The sequence below is a fragment of the Saccopteryx bilineata genome, chromosome X (genome assembly GCF_036850765.1).
Source record: "Saccopteryx bilineata isolate mSacBil1 chromosome X, mSacBil1_pri_phased_curated, whole genome shotgun sequence".
Lineage (NCBI taxonomy): Eukaryota > Metazoa > Chordata > Mammalia > Chiroptera > Emballonuridae > Saccopteryx > Saccopteryx bilineata.
The window spans coordinates 107,538,620-107,561,075 of record NC_089502.1 but is presented as its reverse complement, the minus strand read 5'-3'; the positions used below and the strand labels follow the sequence as shown (position 1 = coordinate 107,561,075).

The 22,456-nt window shown below is 37.9% G+C and overlaps 1 protein-coding gene across 2 annotated transcripts in view; it reads right to left on the bottom strand.

The window, feature by feature from the left end:
* The window catches only part of F8 (coagulation factor VIII), a 210,351-nt gene extending 191,309 nt beyond the window's left edge, over positions 1 to 19,042 (bottom strand). For both annotated transcript variants that reach the window (XR_010727831.1, XM_066249411.1), the window contains exon 1: positions 18,733 to 19,042. Coding sequence is in view for 1 of the 2 variants with exons in the window: in XM_066249411.1 (XP_066105508.1) it covers positions 18,733 to 18,878 (146 nt within the window). In the remaining variant the exon portion in view is untranslated. The remainder of the gene's footprint in view (positions 1 to 18,732) is intronic.
* Between the last annotated feature and the right edge of the window lie 3,414 nt (positions 19,043 to 22,456).

Sequence of the window (22,456 nt, the reverse complement as noted above, 5' to 3'; positions counted from 1 at the left end):
TGCAAATCAAAACTAGAATGAGATACTATGTCACACCTGTTAGATTAGCTATTATCAACAAGACAGGTAATAATAAGTGTTGGAGAGGCTGTGGAGAAAAAGATATCCTAATTCACTGCTGATGGGAATGCAAATTCGTACCACTGTTATGGAAGAAAGAGATAAAAGTTATGTGGTTACCTGGGAGAGGGTTCAGGGTGAGGGGAGTAAAGAGGGACAAATATATAGCAAAGGATAATGATTTGACTTTGGGTGATGGACACAGAACACAATCAACAGTTTACATGCCATAGAGATGATTACCTTAAACCTTTGTACTCTAATTGGTCAATATTATCCCATTAAAATTAATTTCAAAATTAAAAAATAAATAAATAAAAGTAAAGGTCTAAAAAAGTTCAGTTAAGTTGGTGGCATAAGTAAATGCAGTGGTCGAATGTTCCCACAATCATATCAAAGTCACAACTATACTACAGAATAACCATCATTTAGAACTGACTGCAGTCTAGGTGAACAGAAGGCCTACAACTAAGGATATAAGAAGCTGGATGGAGATTGGTAGGAAGATTGGAGACATGGAACAGGCTGTTCCCAAATTCATGTGTGTTGGTTAAAAGTTGGGAAAGATTTCACAGCTGAAGATTTCCCCCCTCAGGAGTAGGGTGTCCCAGCTCCACACCAGGCCCCCCAGCCCAGGGACCCAGTGTCAAGAAGAAAAGTCTTCATAACTTCTGGCTGTAAAAGCCAGCTCAGATTATATCTGAGTGAGATGGAAGGTTACTGGATTACCAGGCATTTCTCTTAAAGCTCCTGCACATCTACTCACTCATACTTACTCACTGAGTTCCAGCATTGCGACAGCAGGGACAAATGGGGACCAACTGAGTAGTTTGACATTGAGGAAAGAGCTGGGGGTAGGCAGTCTTCCTCCTAGACAGAGTTCTGGCGAGGACATTCTTCCTTTTCTGGGCCCTGCCCCCACAGAGCTGGAAGAGGGGTGCCATATCTAAGTCTCTGTTAACCTGTTTTATACTGTTCTTCCTACCCTGGTGAGTCCTTGAGACCCTGCTCCACCAAACGTTCAGGCCCACTCAAGCCATTTCCAGTGGCTTTTCCAGTCATGGCTCATATTTCAGGACTTCCTTAACTCTTTCAGACAAGCAGCATCTGGCCTCAGCATAATGCATAGCTCCTGCTAAGTGGTCGCAGACCCAGCACTAGAGGTACCAGCCTTGGTTCACAGCTTAGTCTCTCCCGAGCATCTCCAAACTCAGCATAGCTTCGCTGCTTATGCTGGATGGCCTAGGCAGGCCACAGGTGGTAGCTCACCTTGGCCTACACCTCTTGGAATGCCCCAGGGCCTGTACCCTTCGTGGAGAGCTTCAGGCCAAAGAACCACCCAAACTTCTCCACAGAGGATGCACTAAAGAGGCTGACTCAGCAGGCATCAGAGCCCCACTGATGTAAGTCTTGTTCTGTGGGGTCAGCCCCTGTACAAGTGAACCTCCAGGATGGTTGCAGCTGGTCCTTACAGCCAATCAGCTTTGTGGCAAATCCTTCCCATAGAAGTGCCAGTAGCAATTAAGGCTCAGCTACAACAGAAGGGTACACATATCCCACACAGGGACACACCTGGAGTGCCAAACTTGGGTGATCAGGTAGTTTGTGCCACAGGACCTTACAGGATGCCTACTACATAATGCCACTTTACCAAGCCTGGGAGAGGTAATAGCCCTACCTAATACAAAAAAAACAAACACAGGGATGTCAAAGGTGAGAGATGAACAGACAGCTGCCCACAGAAATAGGCTCTTTAAGCCCCAGATGACGTCAATATCAAAACCAAGGCAGAAAGGATTATCTGAAGAAACCAGGGAGATTGCCTCTTAAGAAAACAAAACTGGGCCCTGGCTGGTTGGCTCAGCGGTAGAGCGTCGGCCTAGCGTGCGGAGGACCCGGGTTCGATTCCCGGCCAGGGCACACAGGAGAAGCGCCCGTTTGCTTCTCCACCCCTCCGCCACGCTTTCCTCTCTGTCTCTCTCTTCCCCTCCCGCAGCCAAGGCTCCATTGGAGCAAAGATGGCCCGGGCGCTGGGGATGGCTCTGTGGCCTCTGCCTCAGGCGCTAGAGTGGCTCTGGTCGCAAAATGGCGACGCCCAGGATGGGCAGAGCATCGCCCCCTGGTGGGCAGAGCGTCGCCCCTGGTGGGCGTGCCGGGTGGATCCCGGTCGGGCGCATGTGGGAGTCTGTCTGACTGTCTCTCCCTGTTTCCAGCTTCAGAAAAATGAAAGAAAAAAAAAAAACTGGTCAAGGTGAGCCTTAAAATGCACCTAACAGCATCCATTCACATAAAGACTGTTGTAAGCACAAGGAGAAACTGGCCAGCAACATACAGTCTCAGAGGAAGACCTTAACAAACCCTTCAAGGGATCTAGCAGCAGATTGGCTGAGAACGCTGCTTGAATCTGTACATTGTTTTGAGTAGACCTCTCTCAAAGAGAACAAATGAGTAGAGACAAGGTGAAGCTGACTTAATTCTCACCTCTCCAGGCTCCCTCCCCTTCCACAGAGACCTGCATTTCACTCCATTCCAGGGTTTCCAGGGCAGCCAAGAAAGCGCATAGCAGGAGCAGCTCTGCCAACCCAAGGCCATGACAAATGGTTTTCTGTGTTGGCTGAGAGCCAGAGGCCAGAGTACTGATAAGAAAGCTCTTCCAGTAAAAGGAGTTGATTTATGGAGGAAGGAATGCATTGGCCAGAAGGCAGAAGCATGCTGCAGGAATAGGTTGTCAGAGGCACATCTTGTCCACTACTGCTACATCTGCCACTTTTATTTCAATTGCACCTATGATCATATGGGGGATCCCTGCTGACCAGTTGCTAGTAGAAGAGAAAGCCTGTGCTGTATTTACAGATGGAGCATCTTGATATACCAGTGCAAGCCAAAAATTGACGGCTCTAAATCCCCCAAGGCACCAAACTTTAGCTATTATTGTTGATTGTCCACTTGGTGTAGAAAGAGAAATAGCCTAAAGTTCAAATATATTTAAGAGGAATGAACAGCAGCAAATGACTTGGCTGTCTGGCCAGGGGCTTACAGGGAAAAGACTAGAATATCAGGGACAAGGATGTCTCCCATAGAGGCTTATTGGTGGGTGGACACAAAACAGAAAGATCTTCATGTCGTATGTTAATGCCATCAGGGAGCATCTATCATGGAAGAAGCACAAAATAATAATGTGGACAAAATGACTAGCAATTAACATCAGCCTGCCTCTGCATGAGCCATCTCAGTGCTAGCAAAATATGAGCTAAGTGTCTGGTGGTGGCAGAGAGAGAATTTATGCATGGACACAAAAGCATGGGTTCCTACTGACTAAGGCAGATATATCTAGCTAGTGCTGTCCCTAATAGTCCAATCTGTCAGCAACAGAAACGAATGCTGAGCTCTCAGCACGGCAATGTCTATCATGGAGACCAGCCAGCAAATTGACTGCATTGGACTCCTTCTATCCTAGAAGGGATAGCACTTTATTCTGATTGGAAGAGACACGTATTCCAGGTATACGTTAACAGGTCCACTGCAGGCCCTTAGTCATTGCCACTGAGGGTTTATAGAGGGTTTAAGTAACTGATGTGAGATCTTATATTATCATGTCAGACCAGGGGACCCACTGTACAGCAAAGGATGTGCTGAAGTGAGCTCAGGACCATGATGCTCATTGGCTTTATCACATCTTTCCCCTTCCAAAAGCTTTCACTCAGAGCAGTGGAATGACCTCTTAAAAGCACAGATAAAGATCCAGCTTATGTAAGGCCCTGTGAGGATAGAAAGTCAATCTTGAAGGTTATGCATTCATTCAAAGATGGTTGTGTCCTCAATAAAAAGAACAAATAGGTTTAAGAATCAAAGAGTGGTGGCAAAAACAAAAACAAAACAAATAACAACAAAAAAACTCTCTACTTACCATCACTCCCTGTGACCCATCTGGAGAGTCTGTGTTGCCCTTCCCTGCACCTCTGGGCTTGGCAGTCTGGAAGGTCTCCAGAACAGAAACACAAGAGTCTCATTGAATGAGAAGCTAGGGGTGGCACCTAAGGTTACTCTTAAGTATAAAGGAGCCCCAAAAGTGTAATAACGAGGAAGGGGGTGCTGTCACACAGGGGATGAGCAGGAATGTGCTACACTCAAGGGAAACCATGCCACCTGAGGGGCATGGTACAATGGCCACTGGGACCTGGAGAAACTGTTCCCAGTATAGGTGAGGACATGGAAGGTGAGTGGAGGCTGTGATAGAGACAGGGATTGGATGGCCAGGAAAGAACTTGACCCCCTGGCACTTGAGGGGAGGAGGCTGCTGCAGGATGGCCTTCAGATTCTTTTTATTGAGGACACAACCATCTTTGAATTAATGCATATACAGAACCTTAGAGATTGGCTTTCGATCCTCACAGGACCTTCTTCACAGAGCTGCCTAGCCTAGGATCAGGAGCCTAAGACTCCTCACTTTCCCAAAGCAGCCCACAGGCCCTTTCCAGAGAAGGCCACCCACCTTCCCAGAGCAGGCATGCCCCCATTCTCAAAACAGGGCATCCCCTTTCCCAGGAGATTCATGCCATGCTCCTTCATAACCAGTTCTTAATGACAAAACAGTGCAGAGATATAAAGGCCTGACATGTTGGTCCAACTTGGGGCAACTCAGAAGGGTCATTCCAGCTCCTTGTAAGGCCAGCCTTCACTGAAGCCCAGCTTCTTTCTCTGCCCACTTGATTCTTCCCTATCTTTTCTTCAGAATACTCAAAATAAACTTTCTGCACATTAATCTCAGTCTCACAGTATGCTTCCAGGGAACTCAGCTAGTGGTACTAACTCATATTTAAATGTACTCTAATTTCTTCCATCACTAAAAATTTCCATGGCACTATTCTTTGCATAGACCTACATGGTTTTTAGTCATTTAACAACATTATTTGATGCTTATATCATTGTGTGCACTTCTCCCTTCAGTCCGTTTGTCCCATCTCCTGGCTACTTTGAGACTTATGTTCTTCCAAACTTGTTAACTCATCCCCACTTTATTCTTTTTCCTCTTTTTGTACTTTGTCTCTCAGGTTCTCTTGAGCCTACTTTACCCAGTTTCTCCAGTGTTTCCATTTGTGGTCAACAAGACTCAGATTCATGTCCAAAGATAGGTATTTTGACATACACTAGCAGAGTTTAATAATTCTAACTAAAATGAAAATATGACACAGAGAAAATGTTTACTAGAACAAGAGCTTGAAAAAGCAGAAAGGGAACAAAACCAAAAGTACATAGAAACACATTTTTATCTCTCTGAGGGAAGAGTGAAAAAAACAGAAGCTAGATGAAGAAACAAGGTTGTAAGACAGAGAAACAGAAGGCCTAGGCCTAGGATCAGAGTAGGATTCGCCATTCGAAGGGATATACTAGACATTCTTAAAACAATCAGCACCATCCCAGGGTGAGGTTCAGTTCAGAGATGAGACTATACAGGACCAATAGCTCCCCAGCCTGAGACCTTTTACATTATAATGAATATTTTTTACTGGAACAAAAGCACGTGATTTATGTTCTTATCTCAGTTTCAGGATAATCTGCACAGTAAGTGACAAAATGTTCCAGCGTTCACAGGTTTTACTCTTTCCTAACTTTTGCAGGGTTTTTGTTTGTGTATTTCCCTTGTGATTTGATATATAAGTCTTGCCAAATGTATTTGGCAACAATGTCCTTGACACGAACTGTTCTTTCACATTTTATCTAAAACCAATCAGAAAACCTATTATATTCCCTGACCCTTGCTTAGAAGAAGTTGAGCAGCTGCAGGAACAGATAATATAAAACTGAATTTCCCCAGATGTTTATTTCAAACTTTGGCAGAAGTTGTCAGGATGTGTCCAGAGTCAGCTTATCCTGTTAATCAGTATCAAAATATTCTAGACTATAAAATGGTATCAAAATAAAAACTTTTTTTTTTGATAAGTACATGTGGCTGCTTATACAACAACAGAAAGATAGGTAACAAATAAATCATTTTCTCCATTCAATTCAATTTTACACTTGGACTGTTATTCACTGTGCCACATGTTGCATGTTAGTTGGAAGCTACAAAGCAAAACACAATGTATTAAATACAACTATATATCAATATTATTATTATTTAGATGAGAGGAGGGGAGAGGGTTGGGCAGACTCCCACATGTGCTCTGACCTACCTGGCAGCCCTGTCTGGAGCTGATAATTGAGTACTGACCCATTTTTAGTGCCTGGGGCTGATGTGCTCAGACCAACCGAGACATCCTCAGTGCCTGGGGCTATGCTCAAACCAATCGAATCACTGGCTACAAGAGGGGAAGAGGGAGAAAAGAAACAGAAAGAGGGAAAGAGAAGCAGATAGTTGCTTCTCCTGTGTGCCCTGACCAAGAATTGAACCCGGGATGTCCATATGCCGGGCAGACACTCTATCCACTGAGCTGTCAACCAGGGTCTCAATATTAATTTTTAACAAGACGAACATTATTGGATACATAGTTAAGTGTTTAGTTAGATACCAGATTATTGACCATCTGGGCCTCTACTTCTGGGTTATTAACACAATTTACAACTATATAAACTATAGAAAGAACTCATATTCCTTCCTTGTACCATATGCATACCATAAGATACAACTACACAGTGATTAAAATGATGAAAATTAAGTACTGGAAATATTAAATGTTGTCCAGGATGTGTTTAAACTGGCACTTTCACATTTTGTTGGTGGGAATATAAAATGATACAGCCATTCTGGAAATCTGTTAGCAGTCTCTTATAAAGTTAAACATGCATTTACCATATGATACAGCAATTTCACTCCTAGATATTTAACTAAAATAAATAAAAACAGATTTCCACACAAGAACTTGTACAGAAATGTTCACAGCAGGTTTATTTATATTAGCCTCCAAATCAGAAACACTCCAAACATCCATGAGACAGGGAATGAATATGCAAAATATAATATATTCCCATAATGGAGCAATAATTAGCAATAAAAGGAATATAACTACTTCGTGCAACAACTTGTATGAATTTCCAAATTATGATGCTGAAGATAAAAAGTCAGACGCTGAAGAGTACATATTATATGATTCTATTGATATAAAAGTCTTGAAAAGTAAAAAAATGAGTCTCTGATTCCAGAAAGCAGTTTGTTGCCTGGGGCTGGGTTAGGGTAAGGAGACTCACTGATAAGTTGAAGGATGGTTGCTATAAATGTTCTATATGTTGATTAGGGTGGTGGTTATATAAATTGTATGCATTTGTGATAACTTAACAGACTGCACATTTAAAATCTGTGCATTTCATTGTATGTAAATTGTACTGGTGGTAGGCAAAATATTGTCCCTCATGACCTTTGCCTTCTGGTATTATGCCCATGAATATGTTACATGGCAAAAAATTACCTTGCAGATGGAATTATGGTTACTAATCAGCTGACTTTGAGAGGAGAGATTATATAGGTAGGCCCAATGTAATCACAAAGGTTTTTTAAAGCAGAAGAGGTAGACTGAAAAGAAAGTCTGAGAGATGTAGTGAAAATTTTAAGTCAGACAGATTCAAAGCATGAGAAAAACTTGTTACACTCTTGCTAATTTGAAGATGTAGGGTACTACATAGAAATTGAGAGAAAGAACTGAATTCCTTTTTTTAAATTTTATTTAGAAAATTAAATTTAACAGGGTGACATTGATCAGTAAGAGTACATAGTTTTCAGGTAAACGTTTCTGTATCATTTGAATTGTTGATTTTGTTGTATACTCATCAAATTCTAAATAGGCCTGGAAGTAGATTCTCCCCAGAGCCTCTAGTAAGGAACAAAGCCATGTCAATAAATTGATTTTGGCATTGTAACCAAATATTCATGACCCAAATATTGTGACTAATATTCGTGACCCTGAGCAGAGTTCCCAGTCATGCCCACCTGGAGTTCTGACCCACTGAAACTGTGAGATAAGAAATAGATTTTTTTTCAAGTTTCTAAGTTAGAGGTAATTTGTTGCAAAGTGATAGGAAACTAATAGAAAACTCAAAATTTATCTAAATATTAAAAATAACTTGTTAAGCAAATAAAAATGCAATTAAAACCATGATCCTAAATAAAATAAAAAATAAACACATCATACCATAACCTATGGGATATGGAAAAGTTGTTGTCAGAGAAAAATATCATATATAGCATTAAGTATCTTCATTAGTTTTAAAAAAAGGACAAAAAAGAGAAAAGAACATATCACTTTTTCTAAGGTATTAGAAAAATAAAGCACAATAAACCAAAAGAAACTAAGATGAGATCATTGATAAAGATAAAAATCTAAGAAATGAATTGGATATTAAAAAATAACTAGGAAGAACAAAGAAACCCAAAAGCTATTTTTTTGAAAAGACCACATCAACAATATAGACAAATCCCTGGCAAACCTGCTCACTGATACAAGATAAACAACAAAGATATAGGAATTTAAGAATGAGAAAGGACATATAACTACAGATAATGTGGAGTAAAAGAATCATGAGAGAGTGTTATATGCAACATGGTGGCAATAAGGCTGAAAAATAAAAGAAATGGTTTTCTGGAAAGGTATAAAATTATTAAAGCTGACTCAAAAAAAAGTTAAAACTTGATTTGACAAATATTCATAGAAGAGCCTGAAGAGATGACAAAAGATATTGCAAAAGTCACTTGGAACTAATGAATTCATAACTGAGTCTTATACAACTTTGAAACAACAGATAATTCTAATGTTATTGAGCTATTCTAGGCAATAATTTGCTAAAGCCAATAAAACTTATATCAAAACCTAATAATAGTAAAAAACATATAGATCAATCCTACATAATAAAGGAACACAATATCTAAAGAAATATTAGTACATAGATCCCAGCAATAATGAGATGATATGAATATTAGATTTTACTTCAAGTATATAAGGATATTCAATGTCAGGAAATCTATTAGCAACCTGCTTGTTCATCAACATATTAAAGAGTAAAATTTAGGTAATTCTAGATGCTGAGAAGTCATTTTGAATAAAAAATTTTATAGTAAATGGGATTAGAAGTAACAAAGATTATAAAAAACAAACAGCAAATGCTATTCTAAAAAGCAAAATATTAAGACTATTTCAAGTAAAATTACAGAGGATAGAGGAATGCTTGCTTTCACCATTACTTAACATTTTATTATATTTTTAGAATAAATTCAATGAGAGAAGAAAAATAATTGGTTATATACACTGGAAAAGAGCTAAAATCTGTCTTATTTTTTTCATTTGGATATGATTTAATACCTATAGAAACTCTAGAGTAAAATTACTAGATTAAGAGAATTCAGTAAAATACCCAGGTTCATGATAAATAAACACAAACAGATAGCTTTCCTCTATTCTGATACTAAACATTAAGAAATGGAAATAGGAGAAAACAATTTATTAACAATAGCAATACATTTATAAAATGCATGAGAATAAGTATAACAACAAATTATTAACATTTATTACATAATTAAATTTAATAAAATTCAAATTAAAATCACAAGACTTGGGCTCTTCTTGACTGGAAAATATTTTAACATTTTTGCAAGAAAAATAAAATTACTAAGAAGTGCTAAAAGATGTACAAACAGAATAGCAATGATTTATTTTACTTACCAGATATTAGAAGATATTATAGACCCACTGTAATCAAATCAACATGGTATTGACTTAGCAAGATAAAATTAAATCAGTGAAACAGCAAAATGAATCCAGAAATATATATATATGAATTGAAGTCATAAATGTAAAAAGCAAAACAGTAATAATTTTGCTAGAAAATCTGAAAGAATATACATACAGTCTTGATGTGCAGAAAACATTTTTAACAAACACTGGCAATTCTGAAGCTATGAAAAAAAAGATAGATAAATGTGATTATAAAAATTAAAAGCAGACATCAGAGTAATGGTGGCATAAGAGATACTCCTGATCTCTCCCTTTGAAATTTCAACAAGTTGAACAACTATAACACAGCAAAGGAACCAAAGCTGGGCTCACAGGTGTGCCTGAAAGATCCACATACTGGATGGACTAAAGGAGGGACAGGGTGAAAAGGAGGGCAGAAGATAAAATGCATTTGCAGTGGGTTTTAGAGAGGAGAAGAGACAAACCTAGAGTGACTAATTTTTTCCCCCTCTGCTGGACTATGGAAAGGAAGGAAGCTCAGGCTCTTAGAATTTTGTTTGAGGTGTATGGAGAAGGAAACTCAGAGTGACTGGGAGAGTGGTGAGACAGAGAGGCAGAGTGAGAGATAAACCAAAGTGGCCACAGTATGGGTTCATGGCCAGTGTTCCCATAGTCTGCTTGCAGCTCACACTCAGCAAAGGCAGAGAAAGCTGAAGTGCAGCACTCAGCTTCTCAGACACTGCCTCTTTCATCTCGTGGTATGGAGAGTGGCAGAGACAGACCCCACAACTATGGCTCCAGAGCCACTCTCTCCCCTGAAGAGCAGAACTGATCCAAATTTGGTCTCCAGGTTTGCTGAGATGTGGAAAGGAGTTCCTGGAAGCATGAAATTGGCATTGCAAGAACCACAAAGCTGGAAAGTTGAAGCCATAAAGCCAAAGTCATAAGGCAAAAGCAGAAAAACCCTCCACAACATGCCCCACCCACCAATGCAACTGTGATCTCAACTACATAATTGCTACAGCAACATCTAAGCAGACAGCTCAAGAACTTCACAGAACTAAAAGTTGTAATACAGTGCCAGATACTGGAAGAAACCTCTCAAAACTGAAATTTATTTTTTCTTTTCCCCTTTTTTTCCTTTTTTACTTAAACCTTTTTCTCTTTTTCATTTTTGAATTTCATTTTTTAAAATTTTTATATTTTTTATTCTTATGTCTTGTGGGTATTTTGTTTTTGAATTTTTTGGTTTCCTTTCAATACTTTTTCTAGTGGTTTTTCTATTTTACCTGTCATAATTTAAAAAAAAATTATATCTTTATTGTATATTTTTTAATTTTTCATTTTTTTAGCTGTATTTTTGTTAGGTTTCTTAACAATACCACTCTCAAATGTCATCAAGGAAGAAGAAATCGAATACCATTGCTACACAAGACAGAGATATAGTTCAGAAAGAAAATGAAAAATCTCCAGGAAAAAACCTCAATCACATGGGAGCCTGGGAGTTAAGTGATAGGGAATTCAAAATTGAAGTTTTGAAAACACTCAACTAGATGTGAGATGACACCAATAAGCAACTTAATGAGATCAGAAAACAAATTAATGAACAAAACAAATACCTCACCAAGGGGATTTAAACTTTAAAAACAGAGATGAAAAACTCAATACATGAATTGAAGATTGAGGTAACAAGTTTAGCTAATAGAACAAGCCAGATAGAGGAAAGAATCAGTGACATTGAAGACAGGCAACTAGAGATGCTACAGAGAAAAGAGGAGAGAAACTCACAAATTAAAAAAAATGAGAGAGCTCTACAATAATTGTGGGACTCCATCAGAAAGAGCAATATAAGTATAATGAGTATATGAGAAGAAGAGAGGGAGAAGGGAATAAAGAGCCTATTCAAATAAATAATTGATAAGAATTTCCCAAGCCTATAGAAATAATTAGAGCCTCAAATCCAAGAAGCAAACAAAATGCTGAGTTACCACAACCCAAACAGACCTACTCCAAAGCACATTGTAATAAAATTGTCAAAAATCAATGACAAAGAAAGAATCCTCAAGGCATCTAGTGAAAAGAAGAAATAATATATAAAGAAAAGCCTGGCCCTGGCCGGTTGGCTCAGCGGTAGAGCGTCGGCCTGGCATGCGGGGGACCCGGGTTCGATTCCTGGCCAGGGCACATAGGAGAAGTGCCCATTTGCTTCTCCACCCCCCACCCCCTCCTTCCTCTCTGTCTCTCTCTTCCCCTCCCGCAGCCAAGGCTCCATTGGAGTAAAGCTGGCCCAGGCGCTGGGGATGGCTCCTTGGCCTCTGCCCCAGGTGCTAGAGTGGCTCTGGTCACGGCAGAGCGACGCCCCGGAGGGGCAGAGCATCGCCCCCTGGTGGGCACAGTGTTGCCCCTGGTGGGCGTGCCAGGTGGATCCCGGTCGGGCGCATGCAGGAGTCTGTCTGACTGTCTCTCCCCGTTTTCAGCTTCAGAAAAAAAAAAAAAAAGAAAAGCCCATTAAGTTATCATTAGACTTCTCAGCAGAAACTCCATTGGACAGAAAAGAATGAACTCGAACATTCAAAGTACTGAAAGAAAGGAATTACCAGTCAAGAATACTATATTCATCAAAGTTATCTTTCAAACATGAAGGAAAAATAAAAACTTTCACAAACATACAGGAGCTGAGGGAATTTATCACCAGAAAACCTCACTGCAGGAAATATTCAAGAGGTTTACTTGACCAGACACACAAAACAAAACAAATCAAAGCTACAAGTAAAAGCTCCAACAAGGTCACAGTAAAAACAAGGATAATCTATGATAACAATAACATTAAAGGGAAGACAATAAAGATCTGCAGTAGCAAAGGGGGATGGAGTGCAAAAGTACTTGTAAGACAAAGGACTTTGGTACATATGAACATTTTTTTTCATCATGTAATCAAACCACCCACGAAAAAGCTACTACATAAACACACAGCTTAAAAAAAAAAAAGAAAAGTGGAAAGAAGTACAGAATAACACCAAACAAAAACAACTGACAGAAACAAAAAAGAGAAGAACAAAACAAGACACAGAGCTACCAGAAAACAAAACATAAAATGGCTATAAGAAATCCTCAATTGTCAATAATTACCATAAATGTAAATGGACTAAACTCACCAATAAAGAGGCACAGAGTATAGCAAATTGGATCAAAAAGAAAATCCCAACCATATGCTGTCTTCAAGAGACACATCTAAGCTGAAAGGATAAAAGTAGATTCGAAGTGAAAGGTTGGAAAACAATTGTCTAAGCAAATATATATATATAAAAAAGCAGATGTAGCCATGCTCATTTCTGACAATGCTGACATTAAGACAACAAAGGTAACCAAAGAAAAAGATGGATATTTCACAATGATAAAGGGGAAATTGTATCAAGAAGACATAACACTTCTTAATATGTATGCACCAAACTAGAGAGCATCAAAATGTATAAGACAGCTACTAACTGATCTAAAAATGGGAGTAGACAAAAACACAATCATACTTGAAGATTTCAAAACACCATTGACGGCTTTAGATAGATCATCCAAACAGATTATCAATAAAAAAAAATATCGGCCTTAAAAACACACTGGACCAAATGGACATAATAGACACTTACTGGACGGTTCATCCCAAAATGCCAGATTATACTTTCTTCTCCAGTGTGCATGGAACATTCTCAAGGTTAAACTATATGTTGGGCCACAAAACTAACATTATTAACAAATTCAGAAAGATTAAATTATACTAAGCATATTTTCTGATCACAAGGCTTTGAAATTAGAATTCAACTATAGAAAAAAATGTAAAGAAACCCACAAAAATGTGGAAATTAAACAACATACTTCTAAGAAAATGATTGTATCAAAGAAGAAATAAAAGAAAGGGGAGATAAAAATATATACAGACAAGTGAAAATGACATGACATATCAAAATTTCTGGGATGCAGTGAAATCAGTAATAAGAGGGAAGTTTATATCATTACATGCTTATATCCAGAAACCACAGAGATCCCAAGTAAACAACCCGACATCACATCTGAAAGAACTAGAAAAGGAAGAACAAAGGGAACCCAAAGTCAGCAGAACAAAAGAAATAGTAAAAATTATAGAACTAAATGAAATAGAGAACAAAATAAAAAACAAAAAGGTAATATAACAAAGATCTGGTTCTTTGAAAAGGTCAATAAAATCGACAAACCACTGGTTCAACCAACTAAGGCAAAAAGAGGAAGGACCCATACAAACAAAATATGAAATGTAAGAGGAGAGATTATCACAGACATCATAGATATATAAGGAATCATAGTAGAATATCATGGAAAATTAAATGCCAACAAATTCAACAACCTATAGGAGATGGTAAATTCCTAAAACTATACAATCTTCCTAGACTGAGTCACCAAGAAGTGGAAAACCTAAGTAGATCTATAAGCAGAGAGGAAATAGAAACAACTATCAAAAACCTCCCAAAAAACAAAAATCCAGAAACAGATGGCTACATTAGTGAATTCTACCAAACATTCAAAGAAGATTTGGTATCCATTCTTCTCAAAGTCTTCCAAAACATAAAAAAAGAAGCAATACTACCCAACACATTTTATAGGGCCAACATAACCCTAATACCTACCAAAACCTGGCAAGGACAACACAAAAAGAGAAAAGTACACACCAATATCTCTAATGAATACAGATGAAAACGTCCTAAACAAAATACTTGCTAACTAAATACAATACATTAAAAAAGTAATACATCTAAAAAAGAAAAGTAATACATCTCAATCAAGTGGAATTCATGACTATGGCACAAGAATGATTCATTGTATAGAAATCGATCAACGTAATACACTACATCAACAATACAAAGAACAAAAACAATATGACCCTATCAATAGATGCAGAAAGGCATTCGATGATATATAACATCCCTTTATGTTTAAAATACTCAATAAAATCGGAATAGAAGGAAGGTATCTCAACATAATAAAGGGTATATAATATATGACAAACCATCAGCTAATATCATACTAAATGGTGAAAAAAAATGAAGGCTTTTCTTCTAAAATCAGGAACGAGACAAGGCTGTCTGCTGTCTCCATTCTTATTCAACATAGTTGTGGAAGTTTTAGCCAGAGCGATCAGGCAAGGGAAAGAAATAAAAAGGCATTCAAATAGGAAAAGAGGAAGTAAAGGTATCACTTTTTGTAGATGACATGATCCTGCATATAGAAAATCCCGAAGACTCTACCCAAAAATTATTAGAAAAAATAAATCAATATAGTAAAGTTGCAAGATACAAAATTAATATACAAAAGTCTACAGCTTTTCTATGAAACTTTAGAAAATGAACTAAAAAACAATTCCTTTTACAAATGCAACAAAAATAAAATAAAGTACCTAGGAATAAACTTTAGAAAGGATGTGAAGGATCTATACACTGAAAATGACCATGTATTATTGAAAGAATTTGAAAGAGACAAATGAAATGGAAAAATATTCCATGCTCATGAATTGGAAGAATAAACATAGTTAAAACGGTCATATTACCCAAAGCAATATACAAATTTGGTGCAATCCCCATCAAAATCTCAATGTCATTTTTTAAAGAAATAGAACAAAAAATTACCAGGTTTTTATGGAACCATAAAGAATCTTGAATAGCCAAAGCAATCCTGAGGAAAAAGAATGAAGCCAGAAGTATGATATTCTCTGACTTCAAATTATACTATAGAGTTATGATTATCAAAACAGCATGCTTTGGCAGAAAAACATACACACAGAGTATGAGTGAAATGCCAGAAATAAAACCACACATATATGGACAAGTCTTCTGCGACAAAGGGCGAAAAAAAACACGATGGAGAAAGGAAAGTCTCTTTAATAAATGGTGCTGGGAAAATTGGAAAGCTACAAGCAAAAGAATGAAACTTGTCTACAGTTTGTCCCTCTGCACAAATATTAATTTGAAATGGATCAAAGACTTAAATATAAGACATAAACTATAAATTACATAGAAGAAAACATAGGTACTAAGCTCATAGAACTTGGCCATAGAGAATAATTTATTAATTTGACCCCAAAGGCAAGAAAAGTAAAGGCAAAAATAAAGGAATAAGACTATATCAAAATAAAAAGCTTCTGCACAGCAAAAGAAACTGACAAGAAAATAAGTAGTCAGTCAACTAAATGGGAGATGATATTTGCAAAAAACTGCACTGCTAAACGGTTAATATCCAAAGTATATAAAGAACTCAAAAAGCTCAGCTAAAAACAAGCAAACAATCCAATTAAAAAATGAGGAGAGGACCTGAACAAACACTTCTCCCAAGAGGACATGCAAATGACCAACAGACGTATGAAAAGACGATCATCTTCACTAGCTATTTGCATCGAGAAATGCAAATCAAAACTACAATGAGATACCACCTCACATCTGTTAGATTGGCTTTTATGAACAAGACAGGTAATAACAAGTGTTGGAGAGGCTGTGGAGAAAAAGGAAACCTCATTCACTGCTGGTGGGAATGCAAATTAGTATAACCATTATGGAAGAAAATATGGTGGTTTCTTTAAAAATTAAAGATAGAATTACCATATGTCCTAGCAATCCCTTTACTGGTATCTATCCCCCAAACTAAAAAATATTGGTATATAAAGACATATGCACCCCTATGCTCATCACATTATTATTCACAGTGGCCAAGACATGGAAACGACCAAAGTGTCCCTCGATAGATGATTGGATAAAGAAGATGTGGTACATATGTACAATGGAATACTACTCAGCCATAAGAAATGATGACATAGTGACATTTACGACAACATGGATATACTTTAAGAACATTTTACTGAGTGAAATAAGTAAATAAGGTAAAGCTAAGAACTGTATGATTTCACATATAGGTGGGATATAAAACTGAAACCTATGGCTATAGATAAAAGTAAAGAGGTAACCAGGAGGAAGGGAATGTGCTGGAGGGGAAGAAAACATGGGGGGATGCAAGGGTGGAGGTGGTGAGGCGATGGATGTAAAGAGGGACAAATATAAGGTGAAAGAAAATGATTTGACTTTGGGTGATGTGTATAGAACATTATAATCAGTTTGAATGCTATAGAAATGTTCACCTGAAACCTATGTACTCTTATTGATCAATGTCACCCTGTTAAAGTTAATTTTCTAAATAAAATTAAAAAATTTTAAAAATTAAAATTAAAAACATTTTTGGTTAAAGTTCTCAACAAAGTCAATAACACTTTATTAACACTTGTAATAAAGAAAGGGTTTGCATTGAAAAAATGAAAAAAATCCAAAGAAAAAATGAACAAAAGATACGAATAATCAAATCTCAAAATTTAAATGTAATAGCCAACACACAATTAAAAAGATACTCAACCTCATCAGAAATAAAGGGAACACAATTAAGTAATGATGCAATATCACTCTCTATCTACTAGATTGGCAAAGAATAAAAAGCAAGATAAAAACTTATTTTTGATGTGAATGTAGGGAGAAGATCATTCCTGAACATTGATCATAGAAATATTTGAAGAGTTCTGGAATTTTTGGAAATTAAGACTAAAAGGAAAATATTACCTTAAATTCAGCAATATCACTCTTGAGAATCTGTCTCATAGGAATAAAAAGACCACTATGTAATGAGATAGGCTATAATGGTCAAAAACTGGAATAAAATGAAATCTTATATGGCCGTTAAAAAGAATAAATTGAAGCTATGCCAAATGACTTGGATAAAATTCTGCGAAGTGTTAATGTGCAAGAAAAGTGTTTTATTATCCCATTTTTGTAGGATAAGAAAAGCTATATTTGCATATATATGCATGTGTGTGTAGATATATTATTACACTAGGGTTACCTTGTTGAGGATAAGTAAGAAGAAGGCTAATGTAGAAGGAGGGTGGGGAGCCAAACAGAAAGAACAAAAGTGACTATAAAGAATGTATGACATGAACACATTTAACAGTATTGAATTTAAATCTTTATAATACACATTTAAAGAAAACAAAACAAAATTCAAAATAAATAACTTCAGCAGTCAACTTGTAATAAGAAAAAAATAGATCAACAAAATGAACCAAAGTAAATTAGAAAGAAGGAATAAAACAATACAAGTAAAAGCAGAAATTGATAGAACCAAAAGATGACTCCTGACAAAACCAGTAAAGAACTGGGAAAGTTTCTAGAAGTATTATTTTTTTAGAGAGGAAAAAACTATACACAATATAAGAATGAAAAAGGAAATATAACTACAGTTTATCAATGGATATCAGCGAATAGGTCAGATGTATGAAAAAGAAAATATAACTATACAGAACAGTCTAACAATATCACAGGACTATTATGTAACTTGATACCAATGGACTATTAGATGTAGGGATAATTGCTTTCCAGAAAAATATATATAACCACATTTGACTGAAAAAGAGGTAGAAAAATCTGAATAAGTTGATGACTGTAGATAATATTGAAAAGGTTATTTAATACTACCTTCTCCAAATCCACCAAAACCTATAAAAGATGAAAAGATTCTGAACTAATGGCTACTACTATCCTTACACTAAAACTGGGCAATGAGATCAAAATCCCACCACACACACACACACACACATACACACACACACACTAGAAGTAGAGACTAATCGTGTGTGTAATATTGAGGGGATTTTATTGCTCTGCTTTTTTCTATGGCAGCTTTGTTCTCTCTCTTATGCTCTAGTTTCCAGAGTGGCAACATGTGGCAATAAGAATCAAAGAACAAAATTGAACAAAATATCAACGAATAGGTCAGATCTATGAAAAGAATTGGCAGTTAGCATTTGTGCTAATAACACAGATGCATACATGCTTTACCTGGAAATGCTTTTTTGGGACTTAACTACCATTACAGCCATTCTAACCTGATGTCTGTACCTTCCTCCAACCAGAGTCACATCTTCAAAATCCTGGTCGGACCCTATAGAATATGCCTTTACCTTGTATCCACATGGAGTTCATTGAGCAGTTCACTTTGCATGTAGTCCCAGGACAATTCAACTGCGCCAAGATAGTATCTTCTGGTGGCACTAAAACTGAATGGCAAAAGGCACAGAAAGAAGCAGGTGGAGAGCTCTATTTGCATGGCTCTTATGGCTAGGAATTGTTCAACTGGAGAAATGAAAGATGAATTCTTCTCTAAAATACCTTTGGCTCTCAAGAGAAAAAAAGGTAAATTTTCTCTGATTTCGTGAAAAATCCCAAAATTTTCGCAGAGAATTTTAGGGAATTTTACCTGCTGAATGTGACAGCAGCAGTACTAAGCATGAGGGATAGGATCGCTTCCTTTCTGGCAGTGGGAAGCAGCCACAGGAAGAACTGAATAGGAAAAGGGAGGCTGAGCCGACGCTTAACCCATTCACCTCTGAGTGCAGTAGGGGCACAAGAATACTGCTTTAATCAGAACCTTTTAGGAAAGGAAGAGAGGGCGGGGGAGGTCAAGGTGAAAGGGAGTTTTAATCTGTATTCATATTCCATTTACTGGCCATAGAAGATTGTGGAATCCATTTGTATAACCAAGAGTAACTATATAGTATTCTGATAGTTTTCCTGCTTATACCTTTGCCCCTCACACAGCCACCACTATGTGACTTTTTAAAACTATAAAGCAGATCCTGTCACTCCCCTGCTCAGAACCCTCCATTGGCTTCTGACTACACTCAGAGTAATATCCTAAGTCTCTATCAGGGCCTAGAATATGTGCCATAATCTGCATGTTCCTTCATCCCACCTCTGTGGTTTCATCACACTCTGGCTACTGGCCTCCTTGCTCTTCCTTAAACTACAAACCACATTCTTGCACATACACCTTGGCACTCGCCATTTTCTCTGCCTGAAACACCTTTCTCCCAGATATCCACACATTTCTACTCTCACACCTCCTTCAAGTCTTAGCTCAAATCTTGCCTTTCTAATGAGCTCAACTATGGACCATATTTACATGACAAGCTCTCTTCCTACCCTGGCACTCCTGATATCCCTCCTGGTTTTATTTTTATACATAGCACTCATAACTAACCAGAAATTATGTATTTATTTATCTTGCATTGTTGTTATCTGATACTTAAGGTTGTTTACATTTGGCTCAGGTATCCAATACTATGTCTCCTATTCAGGTTAATGTATATTAGGGGGAGTAGGCCTTAAAGCAGGTGTCCCAACAACACAGAATAAGTGCTGGCGAGGATGTGGAGAAAAGGGAGCCCTTCTACACTGCTGGTGGGAATGCAGACTGGTGCAGCCACTGTGGAAAACAGTATGGAGATTCCTCAAAAAATTGAAAATCGAACTGCCTTTTGACCCAGCTATCCCACTTTTAGGAATATACCCCAAGGACACCATAGAATGGTTCCAGAAGGAGAAATGCACCCCCATGTTTATAGCAGCATTGTTCACAATAGCAAAGATCTGGAAACAGCCCAAGTGTCCATCAGAGGACGAGTGGATTAAAAAGCTTTGGGACATATATACTATGGAATACTACTCAGTCATAAGAAATGATGACATCGGATCATTTACAATAACATGGATGGACCTTGATAACATTATATGGAGTGAAATAAGTAAATCAGAAAAAACTAAGAACTATATGAACCCATGCATAGATGGGACATAAAAATGAGACTCAGAGAAATGACAAGAATGTGATGGTAACAGGGAGTGGGGTGGAGGGGTGGGGAGGGGGCGAGGAAGGAAGGGAGTGGGGGGAGGGTAGGGGCACAAAGAAAACCAGATAGAAGGTGACGGAGGATGATTTGACTTTGAGTGAGGGGTATGCAGCATAATCAAAGGTCAAAATAATCTGGAGATGTTTTCTCAGAACATATGTACCCTGATTTATCAATGTCACTGTGTTAAAATTAATAAAAATAAGATTAAAAAAAAGCAGGCGTCCCCAAACTACGGCACCCTGAGGCCATTTATCTGGCCCCCGTCGCACTTCCGGAAGGGGCACCTCTTTCATTGGTGGTCAGTGAGAGGAGCACTGTATGTGGTGGCCCTCCAAAGGTCTGAGGGAAAGTGAACTGGCCCCCTGTGTAGAAAGTTTGGGGATCCCTGCTAAAGTATAGAAGATAATAAGAAAAAACTTGACCAGGGTTTCAGTAAGAAAGGTTACTGCTGAAAGTCCAGTTCTGCATGGGTAATGATGTGTTTGGGAACAACTGGTGAGACATTGTTCAGGTTAGAAACAAGCTGGAAGAAGGCCCTTTGATAAAAATGTGCTCTCTCTTTGCCAGGCACTGGGATGTAGAGGTAATAGCTGGCATGTACTATATGCCAGTAACTGTTCTAAATGCTTTCTAACACAGCTGCTATTCTTGTCTTCACTTCATAGATGATGAAACTGAAGCATAGAGAGGTTAGGCAAGTTGGCAATGGTCACACAGTTTATAAGTGGTAGCATGCAAACCTATGTAATCTAGCTCAGAAGTCATGCTCCCAACCCCTGTGCCTCAGAGATGAATAAAATACATTTCCTGCCTTCTGGGAGATATAATCCAATAGGGGAGACAGAAAGGTAGCCCAATATTCAAAATACAGGGTGATATATTCTCTGCCAGATACGTTACACATTATCTGATTTATCTCACAATGAGACTACAAAGTGAGTAGTACAGATGAAGCATCTGAGGTGCAGAGAGGTTAAATGGTTTGCCTAAGGCTATGCAACTACCCATTTGTCCTTGCCAGACAATGTGTTAGGCGCTGGGGCACAGTAGTGAAAAATAGAAACAACTGAGAGAAAATAAGCAATACTCATAATACATGAGTACCTTATACATACATATTAGAAGGTAAAATAAATGTTGTGCACAAAAAGAAAGTACAGTCTACCCTCTGTATCCATGAGTTCTGCTTCCCAGGGTTGGGAATTGTCAGATGTGGAGGGCCAGTGGTAATCATTGTTCTACACCATTTTATATAACAGAATTGAGCATCTGAGGATTTTGGTATCTGTGGGGGCCCTGGAAGCAGTCTCCCACAGATACCAAAGAATAAAAAGGGGAAGGGGTGTACCAGTTTGCAATTTTAAATAAGGATGGGTTATGGAAAGTCTCACTGAGAAGGTTACATTTCAGCAAAGGGACTTTAGTTTCTACACTGAGGGCAACAAAGAGTCACAGTAAGGTTCTGAATAGAGGAGGGATGTGATTGCAGTTACCTATTATTTTTATTTTTTATTGAATTTATTGCAGTGACATTGGTTAATAAAACTGTATGTTTCAATTGTACAACTGTACAATACATCATCTGTATCTTGTCCTTTGTATTCACTATCCAAAGTCAAGTCTCTTTCATTTATTCCCCTTTACCCTCTTCTACCTCTCCTTACCCCCTTTTCTCTACTGTAACCACAGTGCTGTTGTCTGTGTCTATTAGTTCTGGGGTTTTTTTTGTGTGTGTTTTTTGGTCTTTTTTATTATTTTTTTTATTGGTTGAACTTTTAGAGAGAGAGGAGGCGAAAGAGGCAAAGACAGAGAGAAAGAGAGAGAGAGTGCGAGAGAGAGAGAGAGAGAGAGAGAGAGAGAGAGAGATCAGTTTGTTGTTCCACTTATTCATGCCCTCATTGGTTGTTTCTTGTATGTGCCCTGACCTGGGATGGAGCCCACAAAACCTCTGCATATCAGGATGACGCTCTAACCAACTGAGCTACCCTGGCCA